At 47.9% G+C, this 17,521-nt stretch overlaps 1 protein-coding gene across 2 annotated transcripts in view; it reads left to right on the top strand.

Annotated features, from left to right (window-relative positions):
• The first annotated feature begins 7,638 nt into the window (after positions 1-7,638).
• Positions 7,639-17,521, top strand: part of GRK5 (G protein-coupled receptor kinase 5) — a 169,611-nt gene continuing 159,728 nt past the window's right edge. The window contains exon 1 of one of the 2 annotated variants that reach the window (XM_056350675.1): positions 7,639-7,949. Coding sequence is in view for 1 of the 2 variants with exons in the window: in XM_056350674.1 (XP_056206649.1) it covers positions 7,898-7,949 (52 nt within the window). In the remaining variant the exon portion in view is untranslated. The remainder of the gene's footprint in view (positions 7,950-17,521) is intronic. The other variant, XM_056350674.1, reaches the window with a different exon arrangement.

The raw sequence follows: 17,521 nt of genomic DNA, 5'->3' as shown, positions 1-17,521 counted from the left end.
GTGGCGCTCGGGAGCCGACCGCGTATAGAGCTTCCAAACGCCTTCTGGCTGCCTTGAACTCGCTTCATTTATCGTTGTTCAGTCACGACCAGCAGGTTGCGGCGCGATAGCCGTGTGCCTGCTGAGCGCCTCTCGGCTCTGAGCTTTGCAGGCCGAAGCCGTGGCCTCGCCCCCCCCGCAGGCAGCGACGGCCGCTCGCCGGCAGCGTTGCGGGCAGCGGGCGGTGTGTGCGGGCGGCTCCCGCGGGCCCGGCCCCGCTCTGCCGGCGGCACCGAGCGCCGCTGGGCACGGCCCGGCCCCAGTCAGAGCAGCCGGGCTGCGCGGCAGCTCCGCGGGCGGGCGGGGAGCCACGGCCCCCGCTGCAGGCTGCGGCTGGTGGGGGGGTGCGCAGCCTGGGGCAGCACGCCTGGTACGGGTCAGCCTCCCCCTGAAGCTGGGCGTCTCGGAGAGCCAGCTGTCGCAGCCCAGGGCCCCCCAGCTCAAGCCCAAGGAGATGCTTTAACAGTCCGTGGAGCAGCACGGGGTTTTCCTCAGCCGGTTCGGCTCAGCCCCGGGCGGTGGCAGCGGCCGAGCCCGGCGCTGGGCTGGCGCCTCGGCGGCGTGCGCGACCCGCAGTGCTGAAAAACGCTTTCTAAAAGTCTGCTTTTCTTAGCATCTTTTTGTGCGTTTCTTCGTCTAAACAGTCAAATCGAGTTGAACCCGGGTTCGCTTCTGGGTTTCGGTAATTTCTGTTTTAACATTAGTGTTTATAAATAGTCACGGGCTTTTACGAAGGGGAGATCCCACCTTGTGCCTGGAGAGAAGCCTGGCTGGCTTCGCGGCAGGGTAAGCTCAGCCGTCAGCATCTGGGGCCAAAGGCAGCCAGCGCAATGTCAGCTACCTCCCAGGCCCCTGGGATGAGCTCAATGGATGCTGAATCTGTACTTCTGAACAAATCAGCAAACTTACTCCTGGTGGTGATCCAGCTGGCATGGTCTGGTCACCTCTGTAATACTAAACTGTGAGCCTTCAAAGGAGGGTGGTTGTGTGCAATCAGCCTGTTAGGGTCACTCACTAGCCAGTATTAACTCCCCACTATGCCCAGGCACTGTTTGGGGCAGTGTTAGTCAGTGTTGTCCAAAAGCACACCAAGACCTTTCTGAGCATTTAACATCACCACTAGTTTCAGTCACTGATACCTTTCTGTAGCACTCCTGTATTTATTAATCCTGATGTAGCCAATAACAGCTGGAAACGTGGCTCCAATAATCTCAAAACCTGCAGTTCCAAGTAGAGCATCCAGAATAATGTTACTTACTCATACGTGCACAGGGGTACTGCATGGCTGGCTGGGCTTGTGATGAAGATGGAGTTGTTCTGCACAAGGGTGCAAGCGATGAATTCTTCCTATAGCCATGGTGAGAAGAGAGTGAAGAAAATGTGAACGCTAAAGTATACAGATACTGCAGCATGGCGTTTACCCACATAGTAGTCTCACTTCTCACTGCATCCACTGATTTCCTTGAATTTAAATAGAATCACTATTGCTTTTGATTTTGAAGTTGTTCCCTTCAGGGCAAAACACCCCCTAAGAAGCTCTAAGTGTGCATTCAGCATCTGTGTGTGTATGTGTGTGCAAGCGCAATGCTGGGTCAGTGAACTAGCAGGTCCTGAGTCAAGGACACTTGCTTACCCTTTGCTTCTCATTAGTGCTTCATTAAGGGAAACCTGAAGGTGTGGGAGAGAGTTCAGTTTTGACTCTTGCTGATGAACCAGGGCTGCTTGAAAGTGCCAGCTGGATGAGGACTCTGCTGGGAAGGTCACTAGCAGAGCAAGGGGGGCCAGCTAGCTGAGCTACTCAGCTTATTTGCATGTCTTTCACCTAAAAGTTAGGGGCATTCTTGCTTAAAAACCCCTGAAAACCTAAAAGTGGAAGTGTGTAAACTATTTGTGCATTAGAAAACATGTGTTTCTAATGTGTTTCAAAGTGTGGGTGTGCTATATTGTAGCCTGCAGCCCTGGCGATGGAGAGGGAAGGAGAGGTGGTCGAGACGTGCCCGCAGCAGAGGTTTGGGAGGTCTTTGTGCCACAGCTGAGGGCTGCCAGCGGAGTGGTGAGCAGCGGAGCTGAGCCTGGGACACCAACAGAGCAGTAACTGTCGGTGAAGAGTAGCAGAGAACCATCAGCCGTTACCTCGGCTGATTCCCTGGACAGCCCTGTGGAATGGAACGGAGAGATGTGCTCGCCCAGCTGAGTCCCCCATGGCTGGGCACCAAATTGTGCGCCCAGGGACTGCTGGGCCACAGCGGCTCCTTTCCCTCAGCTGTGGGAGCCCTATTGTGGCAGCCAGAAAAGGGCCATTGCTAGGATTTCCTGAGGATGGTTGTCTCACCCACGACTTCTAAGTGGATGTATTCTCAAACTATGTCCTTCCCCCCTCCCCGGAAAGTTTTATTTGTGTAAAACTCTTTGTTTAAACACTTGGCTTGCAGGTGGGGAAATATTGCTCATGCTTTGTTATGAAGGCAGCGTAATTCAGCTTCTCGGACCACTGGGCAAGAGCTTGAACTACTGCCATTTAACAGGGGGTTTATTTTCCATTTTGCTTTTTACTGGGCATCCCTACAGTTTGAAGATGGACCTTGTCACTGCCAAAGTGCACCTGGCAAAAGAGTTGTTCCTTTTTCCTCAGCTCTGGCTCTGGCACAGGATACAGTAGCTGCTAAACACGGTTCTTCTTGCCATTCAAAGTTCAAAATAAATCTGCTGGGTGATACCATATGTGCATCCTTTTCCAGATAGCGTGGTTGTCTGCTTTGCTGTCTGTCACAGGCTTTTGCCTGGCTGGACAGGTCCCAGCCTCACTCATCCCGCAGTGAGGGAGTGCTTGTTCACACCGGTGCAGCGCGAGCTCAGCAGTGCACGGACATGTTTGCATGTGAAGGATTAGAATCTTTGAGCCTGATTCAAATTGAGACATCTGAAGTGGGTGAAAGACTCTCCAGGGATTTCAGCAGGCTGTGGAGAGGTTTGTATCTTTACAAGGTGCAGAGCAGTGGATAAGGCACTTGAACAGGTAACGGGAGATGGAAATTTTATTTTTGGTTAGAATACTTACCTGTCTGCTCTGAGTCTGTCTGTGCCTCTCTTTTCCTATCTGGGAATAATTAAATATGTCTTTCTGGTGAGAAAATTTGAGGTCTGTTGATAAAAAGTGCTAGATAATGCTTGTGTGGTGCTACCATTACTGTTTTGTGAGAGTTAAAGAGCTCTTTCATAGAACATCATTAACACAACAGAATATGAGCGAAAAAGTAGCTGCTTCTCCCTGAACTTGATGAAAGGGGTAAGCAAATCCCAAATCAGGTCTGCTGGCATGGGTCATTGAATGGCAGATTGTGTGCAGAGTATGAGATGCATACATCTGCCTGTTTAAAAAATAAAATCTGCTCATCTTCTAGAAGGTTATTTTATTCCATGTGCTCAAATGCTGTAACAGTCATTTGTCCTCTACCTTGAGGAAATAGATAACTGGGGAGAGAGGGGAGGAAAAAAAAAAGCTTGGAAATGGAAAGAAACAACAGAGGCATAAACTTTTTTATCTAAGCCAAAGCAAAAAGTTTGGTTTAGACAACAAGATGCATCACCCCATGGCTGTTGGTAGATGGCAGCCTCTGTCCTTACACAAAGGGGCTCTGTAAGAGGTTACAGCTGCCTGCAAACGCGTTCACACAGGCCTGTGTGCTCCCACCTGCTGATTCCGAGCAGGAGGCGAAAGAATTTGCCGGTTTGTAGGACTAAGTTTCAGAAGCAATTCCGAACCCAACCCAGCTTAGAGCTAATCGTTAGCAGGCTTTACTGTATTAATTGTGTATTATAACATGGATTTAGGAGATAGGTGCTGTTAGGGTATGGTTCCCATTGATAAGTACAGGCAAGAGCCTTTTGGATATCTGGTTCACTGGGGGTCTTATCCTGACATTTCAAGCAAGCCGTACTGAGGCCAGGTGGTTTTTCTCTGGTGGCAGGATAAAACTGGGTGTGTTGTTGCTGTGTTTCTGGCTGGGAGCTGCATGAGCCCACCCTGGCGATGACTCATCCCTTACAGTGGCTCAGAATATCACACTCTGCCTTGCTGCTTTCCTATTCTTATTAAACTGATGCATTTGGGTCTCGCACAGTGTTGGCGTTTCATTTACAAACCTCTCTTTTCCCATACAGGAAAGATGGCTGCCAGCCCTGCTTTATCCTGATGTTCAGCACGCAAAAAGGTTTCTTTCTGAGCCTTTCCTGAATGATTTTGGATGAAGATGTTTCATTTAAAAGCAGAACAACCAAACACATTAAGCATGTTTTTCAGAGCCTGTTTTTTGGTAGCCTCTTCTTTTTTTTTGTTTTTTCCACCCCTTCCACAATTGGCTGCTTCTGCTTAGAATTTAGACTAAATTTTCTCCTTTCTCCCAGCAAGCACTGAATCAGGATCTTTAGGCCAGCAAAAAAGACCTGTATTCCTTCCCTGCCATCCTGTCTTCAAGTCCATGCTCGAATATTTCAGCACCAGAGTTTACAACAGTGAATAGAATAAGATACGCTGTGGAACAGACTCACAGGTCTCCTGTTTCTTCCTTGCTCACAGAGCACCTGACTGCTCCATTAAATCAGATGTGGTCATACCTTGAAATTAAAGGACTGTGTTGTCACAAGAGAAAATGGATATAAATAAATCTACCTCTTCCTTATATTGTCTTGGTTTTGTGAACCAGGTGTTCCAGGCGACACAAAAATGAAGATACCAGCAGCTAATTCCAGAGGTAAGACTCCAAATGCTGCAGTGGGTTTTGCAAAGACCAGCTGATGGACTTTGAGGCAAGTAGGTCTGTGCAGTGGCACTTGTCCTGGCAGCCCATGGGGAGTCACATCCTTGAAAGAGGCCATCCATCTGAGGTCTGTGCTGAAGCAGACTGTTCTTGTGTTATCAGTGGTAAATTCAGGCTTGAAAAAAATGTAGTAGAAAAGAGAGATGCAGTGAGGACTGATTGTCTTCAAAGTAGGGCGTTGTGCTAGTGAACACACCTCGTTCCATGTCCAAGTGCACCACATTGACTCAGATTTATCGGAAACGAGTTTTATTTTGTTAAATGCTGTAAGAATCCTTAAGGAAACCCACTCCATTGTTCTTACCAGTAAAAGTGAAGTCAGAATTGCTGCTCTCCATGTAGATGTGTAACTAAGGCAAACGTGTTATTGCGCAATCTCAGCAGGCCGGTAGCAGAGCTCAGCTTTCCACTCCCTGCACTCAGCCATGTTTAAGTTACGTGACTGCTCCTAGTCCACTTTAATGGAAAGTCATCCAGCTTAGTTGAAATAACCACTCTGGCAGCAGCACAACACTCTGTTCAGTTTCTGCCCGTGTTTCTGAAGGGACGGTAACTGCGCCTTTGCTTGCCAGGAACATGAAGTGCTTCGGAGCTGCACCGTTCGTGAACACCAGGTAGCCTCATGGCATTTGTGAACACTGTATAGATCTGTTGTAACTCTTCTGATAAATCTATGTACCTTTTAAAGAATTTAAATAAATGTTCACAAGTATACAGGGCACCAGCATGTCAGAGTCGTGCTTCTGTCCCACAGGGTGGTACTGCAGATGACTGTGTATATAGGGGTACACATAGAAGAGGAGCAGCAGAGTCGTTGAGTGCACGTGCTGATTTCCAAGTGTGACTTAAACTTAAGAGCTTCAAGATCAGCCCTCTTCATTCAGGCACCTGTGTGAAAGTTACACACCAAACACAGTCAGTGCTCCCTGTGGAGTCTCCCACTAAGGCAAATGCCTCCCCACTGAACAGCCTCATGCCGAGATGTGGCAAGCGCACTGGGAGCCCACTGCTGTCACAAGCTTGCTGCTGCTGTGCGTGCTGCTTTACAAAATGGGGACTAAGGCATGTGTGTTCACTTTTCCTTTGGAGAGAGAAGTTGCTTGTAGCATTAAAAACATTGTATGTAATAGAAGTATGTAACTGTGTCTTCCAATATCAGCCATGTTGTGATGCTGGTGTTGTCCTTGTGATGACCATCAGCAGAAGGCTGGGCAGGGATGTGAAACGCATTTATAACCTGAGTATAATTTGCTCTGTTTACAAGCGAGCATCAGTTGTTGCGCAGAAGTGGTCAAACAACAAGCAGGGCAGACACTCCTTAGGAACCTCATCTCCATGCTAAGGCTCTGGTTTCCAGGAAGCAATTTTTCCCTTAAGAATTATTTAATCAGAGAAAAATCTTCCGGTACTTTACAGCTGCGTATAGAACTTGGCATTACAAAGAAAGTAACCACAACATGGCACGGCTTCTGGAGGGTGAACGTTTTCCGAAGTGATAGGAGAGAGGACAAGGAAGACTGTACACAGTAGTGCCACCTGCTACACACAGTAACTTCCAAAGTTCTAATTTTTGGTGCTTAACTGGGTACAAAAGGCACATATTATAGCCATTTCATCCTAATGCCCAGGGTATTATTCATTAAATGGATTTCTCATTTATTTCCTATATTCAGAAAAACGTGTTCTAGGCAGACTACAAGTTCTGCTATTGCAAGTAATTTCTGCATGGCTGTAGAAAGAAATATGATTGGTAAAATGAAAAAAAAAAAAAAGAGGAAAAAGTAGTGTCTGTGCTCCACTTACAAGAAGATGCATGTTAATTTGATTTGCTTTATGTGGATTTAATCAATGCAAATACAGATGGGGAAGAGTGTTAGCGAGAGTAATGGGTTGTTTTTATTTTTCTTTCTTTGCTTGACCTGCTGAATCGATCTACCCCATTGCCAGGAAAATCACAATAACGCTGACAGGAGCGTCTGTCCTATATAGACAGAAGAGAATTTACGTTGTAATCTAGTGCTTAAAATTCACAAACTTTCCACAAGTGGTTGATGTCTCACGCAACTGCTTCCCAGGATAAAAAAAACCAAACCAAACCAAACCCAATGGTGTGGCAGAAAAGATGGGATTCCCTCGGGGACTTTTGAAGCTCTCCAGCAAGGCGAGAAGCTGGTGCCTCCAGCCCCGGAGCAGGGCGTGCAGCGCAGGGCAGAGGATGGAGGCTGCTGGCTGTCGGGGGGCTCCTCCGCCGGCTGCGAGCGCCTGTGAGGCGGTGACCAGCACGGAGCCCCGGGGGTCCCGGGCCGGGGACTCCGGGCAGGGGTGCCTCGGGCGGGGCCGGGGAGCCCTGGGGGTCCCGTGCCGGGGCCGCCGCCGCGGGGTGGCGCCCGGTACCAGGGCTGCGCCGTGCCGCGCTGCCGCCGTCGGGGCCGCGCCGCAGGGAGCCCCGCGCATCGCCCCGCGCATCGCCCCGCGCACCGCCCCGCGCATCGCCCCGCGCATCGCCCCACGGCCCCCCGCCGCCCCGAGCCCCCCGCCCGGGCCGCTCCGCTCCAGGCCCCCCGCCCCCCCGCGGTCCCCTCCGCCCCCCGCGGCGGGCTGCGCGCCCCTCCCGCGGGGCTCGCTGCGCGGGCGCGGGGCCGGCGCCAGGTGCGGCGGGGCCGCCCCAGGACTACACGTCCCGGCGTGCCCGGCCCCGCGGAGCCGGCGGCGGGGATGGCGCCTGCGCGGGGCTGCGGGGCCGCTCCGCGGTGCCACACCCCCGGGGGAGGGAGGCAGGAGCGCCCGAGCTCTCAAACCGGTGGGGAGCCCGCGGGGCGGAGGATGGAGTAGCGGGGCGAGGCGCCGCGGGAGCAGATAGCGCGGGGAGCGCCGGCTGCGCCCGGCAGCGCGGAGGCGAGGGCAGGGCAGGGAGGCGGGGGCCATGCACGGCGGGATAACGCGCTAGGGGCAGGAGGCGGGTGGTCGCCCGGAGACTCCGCACCTCGGGAGTGACGTCCTGCTGCAGTGCCGCTGCCTGCCTACGCTGCCCGAGCTCGTCAATGGAGCTGGAAAACATCGTTGCCAACACCGTCTTGCTGAAAGCCAGGGAAGGTGAGAGAGCGCCGGGAGGGGAGGGGGGGCCGGAGCATCCTTGTCGCAGTCGCCCCTCCGCGGAGCGATGCCCGCGGGGTGCGCGCCGGTCCCGCCGCCACCGGCTTTCGGGGTGCCATGTGGCCGCGCCGCCGCTGGGAACGGCTTGTTTGAGACAGAGCCCCGGTGGACAGGAAAAATACCGCTTTTCCCCCCCCCGGTGTGCGGGTGTTTGGGAAAGGAAGTGAATGAGATTGCAGAGATTACAATATTCACCCATCTCTTCCTCCCCCCCCCCCCTTTCCCCCCCAAATCTGGTCCCACAGATTGTGCTATTTCAGCGTCTATTGTTAAAGGTCAGCTGCAGATGCATTCATTCAAAAGGGCTTAGCAAATCTGCAAATAGCTTTCCGCGCCGTGTGGCGAGACCGGCGAGGTCGGATCGCTCCAACGTACCGTCATTGCCTTATTCGGCGTTATTAGGTGATATCATGTTGCTGCAAACATGCCCGTTGTGGGGAGGGGGTTCGGCCCCAGCCGGAGCCGGCCAGAGGGGCCGGGGGCTCAGCTCCCCACTGGCGGGTGCCCCGGGGGCTCGCCGGGCAGCTGGATGCTCGGGGAGATGCTGGGGCCGGAGCCGCCGGGCTCAGTGCGCCTTGGGACCGCGCTGGGATACCGGCCGCGGCTCTCGGGAACATCCCTCCCTCCCCCCAGACCCCGCAAAGCCGAATCCCGATAACCGCCAGCACAGGGGGCTGGCGGGGCGCCCCCTCACCCCAACCTTCCCCCGCGGCGGGAGGGGACGCGGGTCCCTCTGTCCGCGCGGGGGGTGCGCGGGGGGTCCCCCGGGACGCACGGCGGGGCTGGGGGCCGGGGGCTGTGGTTGGCCCCGGGGGCTGGGGCGCATCCTTCCCGGCCGGAGGATGAGCGCCACGCACAAGCAACACGTCTCGGGGCTGCAGCATCGCTGCCAAGACGCGATCGCTGTCTGCCGGTGGCAGCCCGGGTTTACGTCGGTACTTATTTACGCGCTTAGTTTCAAAGGCGACGTTTTCCCAGGGCTTTTGTCCAGGCTCGGTTCCCTGAGAGCACCGCCTAGGCTGGGCGCCCCGGGGTGCGGTGCAACCTGCAGCCGGTTTTCCAGTGGTCGCATCCTGCTCGCGGGGCTGGGGACCGCGGGGCTGGGGACCGCGGGGCTGGGGACCGCGGGGCTGGGGACCGCGGGGCTGGGGACCGCGGGGCTGGGGACCGCGGGGCTGGGGACCGCGGGGCTGGGCGCTGGGGAGCTCTGCAAGTACGAGCAAAGGGATGTTAGTTTTGTGAAAGCGATCATTCAATTAGCCCTCCCTGGAGCGATCCTTTTGCTGGAAAACAGTTCAAATTGTAAAATGATGTTTATATAACTCATGGGCTGTTGAACTTGTGGGGCTTAGCTGAAGAGTAAAGTCCTGAGAGCCTCCCCAAAAAAGCTCTATAAATAATAAGGGCAAAGGTGTTATTCCATTCAGCAGATCAGTGAATTATAACTTTCTGACTTCTGATGGCGGATTTTTATTTTCTGCTGTCATTCTTAATATTGTTTAGGATGCAGTTGTTGCTACCAGCAATACAATACTGGTTTAGATTTCAGTAGACCAGAAATGCTTTAAAGGACTGGTACTAATTACAGTTACTGTGTGTTGTTTTCAGAGAGCCAATATTTTGCAAGTAATTTTAAATGGGCCACTCAGTTTTATGGTCTTTTTCTACCATCCTCAGCAAGACAGTAACAGTAATGTTGTTTTATTGTGTTAAAGTCTTATTAAAGAAGCTGTTAGCTATAAGCTGAGTGGCAGAGCTTTATCAAGATTTATTCCAAACTGTATTTCAACTTTTCTCTTAACCATGTATGAAGCTCCAGCAACATTTTTTTGGGGAGGCTGGTGCTTATTTATTGTTAAAGCTTTATTGGAGGGTGTGTGTAATTTTTTTCAAATGAAGAACAAAGGGCACGTTACGTACTTGACGTAAGAGCCACAAGTGTCATGCCCACATTGCATATCTTCCTACATTCTAGTTATCATTGCAAGCTGCAGGGAGAAAAGTGTTTTTAAAATTTGCAGGGAGCAATGTAGGTGGATGTCATTGCAGAGGAAGAAGACAGACAGCATATGGAGGACCAAGAGTAAAAGCAAATTAATATATTGAGGATTATGGTGTCTAAAAATGAGTTTGTTCTAGGTCTTGCAGACTCCATCAGTAGATTTAGCTGGGTGAACATGTAGCCAAAGCCAAGTACATGCATGTGTGTTTCCACTTGTTAAGTCAAAAGTAAAAGCTGTAATAGCTCAATTACATGGTGGTGGCTGGTGCCTGCAATGTGGTGCTTAATGTCAGAAGAAGGAAAATTATGGGATCCACTCTGCAAATGTTAGTAAAAGCTGCGAGGGGAACACAAACCCGGTATCAGTAGCAAAAGAGACATTTCAGATTCGTTTCAAAGGAGGGGTTGGGTAGACCCACGATGTTCAGTCCAGCGGTGAGGACTTTTGTAAGGGACTCGGAAGCAGGGCTGAGTGACCACCACAAACGTTTTCTAGCAAATATTGGTTTAAATTTTGCAACTCATTTGCTTTGGCCTTGGTAGCGTTTTTTCTGTGGTCCCTTGTGTTTCCTTTGTGACTAAGTTGTACTAAAGCAACTGCCGATGCAAAGTGAACTTTTTAGCTGAAATTCCAGGAGGCAAGTTTTATAACTGTTAAAGGAATACTTGCACTCGCGTCCTGATGATTACAATGTGAAGCACACCCAGAATTAACTGATGCCATGTGATACGTGAGCAATCTTATTAGTGCAACAAAAAGAGTAAATGCAGTTCACATTGAACAGAAAATAAATTTCAGATCTTCATCTTTTTGCAGAATATGAACTTTTTTGTTGCAAAATTACACATAAATTACTTGTTATACTCAGAAGTCTGCTAGTCTGAACATGTAAAAAATGGAGATTTCTTGCATTTGAAAGTTCAGTTATGATTTATTAAGAATAAATGTATGCTTTTCCCTCAATTATTATTTCTCATTTCTTGGATGCAAAATCCCATTTCACAAATCACTAGTCCCTTTTAGGAGTGAAGAGAAAATTCATCTGGTTTAATTATAGGAGCCAAATAGGTATTTGGGGCTATCTCGTATTGCCTGGGGAAAAGAACAAGCACGGAAGGGAAGACAAGAAAGATGAGAGTCATAAAAAGAAAAGCAAAATAATAACAATTGCAGTCATTTTGGGTTGAATAAGAACCCCAGATTATGAGGTACTGAAACATTTATCTGGATCTTTTCATTAGCCGCCTTGTTTCTGAGCCTCAGCAGTCGCATCTGAGCCACAGAACCATCCAGCCATTAGCGATGGAGATACATGGCACTGCTAGCAGCAAATCCCGGTTGGCAAACGGATCCCCGCTAATCTTCCCAGTTTAAGGTTGTTTGAAAGAGGACGTAATAAGAACCAAGGAGATGATGGAGGGGTCCAGGAGAGACTGAGGATTGGGTCTCCCAGCATTTCAGAGGAATTTTAACAACCCTAACCCAGAGAAACTTTAAAGCGCATCCAGAGAGTTGTGAATCTATCCCTTCCTGTCAAATCAGCTGATAAAAGACTAGTCTTTCAGAGAAGTTGATGATTAAACTGTGGTGTTGGTATGAAAACCAAACAATATGGTCAGATAAACGTGACCAAGGTGTGGTGATTACCTAGATACTCTTCCTCATGATCCATTCCTTCCTAGCTGTAAGATCAGTCTTCCCTCATGTTACATGCTGCTTGTATGTGCATGAGCTTCAAAACCCAACTACAACTTGACTCTGAAATTGCAAAATCCTTTAAAAATTTGTACAAACAAACAGACAGTTCCCACCACTGTAAAGTTTTAGTGATGACTAAATTAGTCATTGCAATTATTAATTTTAAAACAGCCGACTTGGACAACAAACTATTGTTTTTCTCAGACCTGGGGTTTTTAAAGTGCAAAGTTTATCGTTGCAAACTTGGTAAAAGGAGAAAAAAAATGCCTTCAACCACTAAAACACAGTACAGATGCATTCTTTTTTTTTTATTCCCTCCCCCCTCTTCCCTTTTTAGGTGCACTGGAACTCTAAAATAATCTTATTTATGGCCCCCAAGCAGAGCCTTTGATCAGCCTGGCCAAAAGGGGCAACATTCTTTTATATAACTCACAAATTTGAGGAGTGCACACTGATGCTGTATAACATGCAAAATGTGCCTATTCATAAATTACTGTATTTTTAGCTTGCTTTTGCAGGATGATCACAGGAGAGATTTGTGCATGTCCTTATTGGCAAAAGACTAGTAATAAATCCTAAACAAGAAGTGTGATTGCTTTCCAAGAACTTGGCTGCAGAGCAATTGGAAAAAGGGCAGTAGAACAATGAAAAGCATATTTTGAAGGAAAGAAGGTGACTATAGTGACAGCCAAAACCCCATGGAGAACATGATTATTGCAACTTAACTGCAGCAACTTCATTAACCAGTGCATTGAATGCAGAAACTAAGGTCCTGTCCTCTTATCTCTTGAATAAAAAAAAAAAGTACTTTGTAAGGAAAATGTTGTCTCTGTAAGCAGAGGAAGCTTGCCTGCAGTGACTCAGTTTAGCTTTCTTTTTGGAGTTCAAGAGAAGCTCTCACCACCGCAATAGCTTAAAAAAATATTCAAGAATGGAATCGGCCATTACTTCAGATGCAACAGGGTGCTTTTAAGCAGTAGTTTTTGAAAAATGAGATTCCTTTTCAAGCTTAACCATTTCTTTCAGGGGAAAAAAATATCCAGAAGAGTCCAGAATATTTAATTATATTTTAATTAAGGAAATTCAGAAACCAGGATTCTTCAAGCCTTTGAAAGGAACGTATAAGTCTGTATGACTTCAAGTTCTCCTTTTACAGAAGGGACTTATCTCTGTTGCCGTACCTGGCTTAGAGTGAGCATGTGTGTGTCTGTAGAACTGGCTTGAAATCTGTTTCTGTGGTGGTTTTGTTTTGTTGGTTTTTTTTTTTTTTTTTTATAGCAGGGCTGATGCAGAGCAAGTTAGAGCCACTGCAGCTGTGCCCTTGGTGGGCACTCTGTTATTCTGGGGTCCTGCAGGTGGCTGACTATGCCAGGTTGCAGTCATGGGCAGTAAGTCTTGCGATGTGGCAGTGCTGGGGAAACCAAGAGCTCTTCCACTCGGGCTTTGCTACTGAAGAGAGGACTGTGCCCCCTGTGTGTGTTGTTGCTGTGGAACTGGGATGCTATGGCCTGATTGCTACCTAGCTTGTTGAGTTTGTAGGCATTTAAAAAAGAATACTTGGTGTTGAGCTGCGATGGACTCTCAGGCGGTTAACACACAGAAGCTATTAGCTAGCAAAACTTCTAGAACAAGTGGGGACTATGGAGGCTTGAATAGAGCTTCGTGCACCTGCTCCATTAATCTCATGTGATTGCTTTCCTCTGGTGCAAAATAATAAAGTCACAAAGAGACCGCCTGCCCTTGTTATCAATACTTTCCATTGCTGAGAAGGTTTTAACTTGGTGTTGCTGAAATTGTCCACTCAGAAAAGAATTTTCAGTGTTTATACAAGATGCAGGCATAATTTTGTGGCTGTATCTAGCTTTTTGTATCAAGACTATCCTGAGGTAGATTAGATAAAAGTGACTGAGGGAGGTGGTTTTGGGGATGCTCTGATGAGAGCGTTACCAGCCCAGCAGTGCGTGGACCGAGCGAATGCAAGTGTCTTTGTGGTAAGCAGCTCCAGAGCGAAAGCCCCAACCCTGGTCTTGCCCTGGGCCGGGCCCTGCCCCAGGTGTCTGTGCCTTTGTCACCGGCGCGTTGGTGGGTGGCTGTGCACTGCCCCATTTTGAGGGCAATGAAGAGGAAAAGGCTAAAGAGGAATGCAACATTAAAGAGGAATTGCTGTTTCTAGGCACTGGGGGTGTGTTATACCTGGTTGGTGGCTGACCTGGCTTCCCTTTTCCTTTATATGTGGGGACAGTACAGTGGGATACTGCTGGGGAAGGGGAAAAAAACACCTCTCAACCAAAAAAACCCACCCCCGCATCGTTTCATTCTTCTTGCAAGATGAGCTCTCTTTCCAGGTACTGCTTTGCTAGCTACAATTTGCTAATGATCTTTCCCCAACTCAGAAGATGAACATCTGCATGCTGAGGACTTTGATGCTTGCAGTGAAGGGCCTGAAACCCCAGTCATGTATTCAGACTTGATTAATAGAGATGTGCTCTGATCCTCGTAAATCCCAAAGCCGACTGCCAGGATGCAGGCAGAGTCCTCCTGCCTATGTAGAGACAGAAATTGTATTTTTATTGCTTGGCTGACCGTATGTATTTGGGCATGTAGCCGATTCTTCTCCTATACTATTTTTTACACCAGCGTTACTCTGTGGATGACTTCTGGTTTGTATTGATCCGAAGAAAGCTACTGAGGCTCTAATTTTAAAGTGCAGGTAGTGGTGCTAAAGTCAATGGAACTACTGCCATGCCTAAAATATCCACAAAATCTCATCAGGATCCGTATCGGTGCATTGAAAAAGTTTAAAAGCAAATGATTTTATCAAAGTAGTGACTGTCTTTACAAAATATTAGTCAAATCCAACCGAATAAACAAGAGTTCTGGATATGAAATACTACCCTTCTATACTTTTTTTTTCTCAGTGAAAATAGGAGCTAAGGACCTAATTCATGCTCATCTGTGAGCTCTTCCCCTGGATCTCTATTTCAAAAACATTCTATATGCTGTATGAGTTTTCTGTGTGCAGTGGGCAAGGAGAGAATTGACTGCTCCTTGTTTTTACAGGCACATAATTAAACAATAACAAGATGATATAATCCTAATATTTCTTTAAGACCACAGGATCTGAAATTAAATTAAAAGCCAGGAAAATAAAGAACCCTGCAGTTTGATTACACTCAGCTGGATTATCTTTGTAATTATTTTGCTTGGAAGATTTAGAAATGCATACTGCTTCATGAGAAAGATTAGACAGTGAAAGCAAAAATAAAGTAAACATTCTAAAGAAAATATTGCAAAGATGATAGGTATTTCACTTAATTTTGGAAAAAATATATCCATAGATTTGCCTGTTAAAATGAAAGGATGGAACAGAACACAGGTGAGGGGGAAGATGGATGAGGCTGTGAAGTCTGTAATACTGGCTCAGCTGCTTTAGTTCATATAGTATCTCTTCAGATATAGTTGAAGAAACTGTCACAGCATTTATTGAGGGAAGAAGGGCAGGCTGAAAGAAGTAGAAATGCACACAAGTACTTGAGACTCAGTTTGGACCCGGGAGTGAAGAATGCAAATAATATTAATGAAGGAAGGGCGGCTGTCTGCACTGTAGGATGAAAATAGTTATTTACACTAACTTCTCAGTGCTACAGCGAAGGCTGGATAATGTGTATATCCGTCATTTCCAGCACCGAGAGGTGTGTTTACTATGGATGAGTAGTCTCATGGGCTTCATGGGGGGGCTGCTTGGTGGCTGGGGATGCAGCTTGTTTGTGCTCAGGGTCAGCTGGCTCTCGCTGCTGCGGTGCTGCGTGTCGGTAAAACTGCACTGAGATAACTGGAGTGAAACAAAGTACCCACAGCCATCGGTAAAGGCCTGCTACGTCATCTTGTCCCGTGTCCTCCACAGACCTTGTAAGGTTTGAAACAGTTATGGTATAAAAGTGACTCCATTTATGGGTCTATCTGTTGAGAAGGTTTTTGCAGTCCAAGAAAACTTGACTTTCCTGGTTAAATTTTCCTTACTTTCATCTCCTTACCCCTCTAATCCCTTTTGTACGGTTCTCATTCTCCAGGTACTTTCTGTTTTATCATCAGTTATAATCTTGCCAAGTTTAACAGGTTTTGTTCTTTCCTTCTTCCAGCATGCCAGCTTGGATGGTGCACCTCAAATGTTGTGCCAGTCAGTGCTCGGGACCAGTTTGCTCCCAGCAGCGGGTTCCAAGGAGATGTGCCTAGGGACAGAGCTGGCCTGGTTGCATTTGGTCCTCACCCTGGCCCACCCCAACACCAGCTGGAAGAGCGGGTTGGACAGGAGGGGTCCTGGGGGAGAGGCGGTACCCAAGAAGGTACCTGAGGGTATTTCTGAGCAATTTCCATCAGTGAGGGTGCTGGTGGAGCTCCCTGCTGCCCTGGGGATGTCGAAGAGGCAGTTAATAAGCAGTAGCAGCTATCTTTGCATTGGTTGAGTGTTCTCTTGGGTCCCATTGAATGCATGATTTCACTATGAGCTTGGCTTTTCCTGGTGGGCTGAGGTTATGTTACAAGTTCTAGAAGTTACCTGATTTTTGGTACAATACTACTTTTGCTGAACTGCTCAAAGATCCAATCTCTACCTTGTGTGGGCATGTAGCACGGTGACTTCTGGCATGCTGTTTACCAGCTCCCAATGCTCCTGGACCATCCTCCTTTTCCTAGCATCATTCTTCCAGTGAATAAATTCAGATGGTTGTTTCCTCTCTCTGTCTAAAATTTTCTAGACCAAAACGCCGACATTTTATTCTTCTGGCTTTTCTAATCTTTATAGTTTATTTTCCTTATCCTCCGTTTCTGACACCACCTTTGAATTTGAGAAGTCTTTGATGTCATGTTTAAAACACACTTAATTAGATTGGATTAAATGTCAGTTTACTGGACATATCTAAGGCTTTATGTATTTTCTCTCATATTATCCTTGGTTGTTCTTTGGTCAGTGTTTATATAGAAGCCTTGTCACACAGACTAAAGTGACTGAAACTGTTCTTTTGGGGTTTATATTTTTTTTTCCCTTCCTCCCCATGCACATGCTATGGGAGACCTTCATGATTCTGCAGGAAGTCTTTATTTACAATGACAGCTGTAGACTCTGCCTGACTGAGCATGCTCCCTCCATTCTGTCTAGCCATCTAGCATGTCCCAGGAAAGGGACTACCTGCCAGGAGAACGGAGAAACTCTGTGTGACGTTACAGTTGCGTTCACTTGGCAGCATCTGCAGAAGGCACTGATGGAGAATCTAGTCTTGTGAAAAAAGTAAAAAAAAAAAAAAAAAAAAAAAAAGGGGGTGGGGGTGGGGGGAGAGAAATGCAGCTAGAAGGAGAGGAGATCCAGAAACAAAGGGAAGATGTCAGTGATGCCAAGTGAAAACAACACCAATGAGTTCAGTGGCGCTTCAGCCAAAATACTCCTGTAGGCAGTGCAAGGGAACTGATATTTTTAACAAGCAGATGAGTTGGCAAGAATGGATGCTAGGCTAAATCATCATTTGGCCAAGGTTGCCAAAATATCTGTGGGGGGGGTGTGTGTGTGTACTATATATTTTTTACATATATATATATATTTCATATTGGTGCTGTTCAGTGCTTGTCATTCAATTTTGTCCTTTGGTTTCTGCTGATTTCGTCTTCCCGTTGTTTTCCCTGCTGCTCTGTCATAGGTTTGGTTTTGTTTCTTACTGGAGATGAAGGTTACATTGGGAATTCGTTTCAGTCCATGTGCCTTTTTCCATCTTCTTTAGTTTTGGTTGTTAGAGATTTCCCCCCTCCCTGCCCCAGTGCTCT

The sequence above is a fragment of the Falco biarmicus genome, chromosome 9 (genome assembly GCF_023638135.1).
Source record: "Falco biarmicus isolate bFalBia1 chromosome 9, bFalBia1.pri, whole genome shotgun sequence".
NCBI lineage: Eukaryota > Metazoa > Chordata > Aves > Falconiformes > Falconidae > Falco > Falco biarmicus.
The sequence above is the reverse complement of the archived record's forward strand: the minus strand, read 5'-3'. Positions and strand labels throughout refer to the sequence as shown.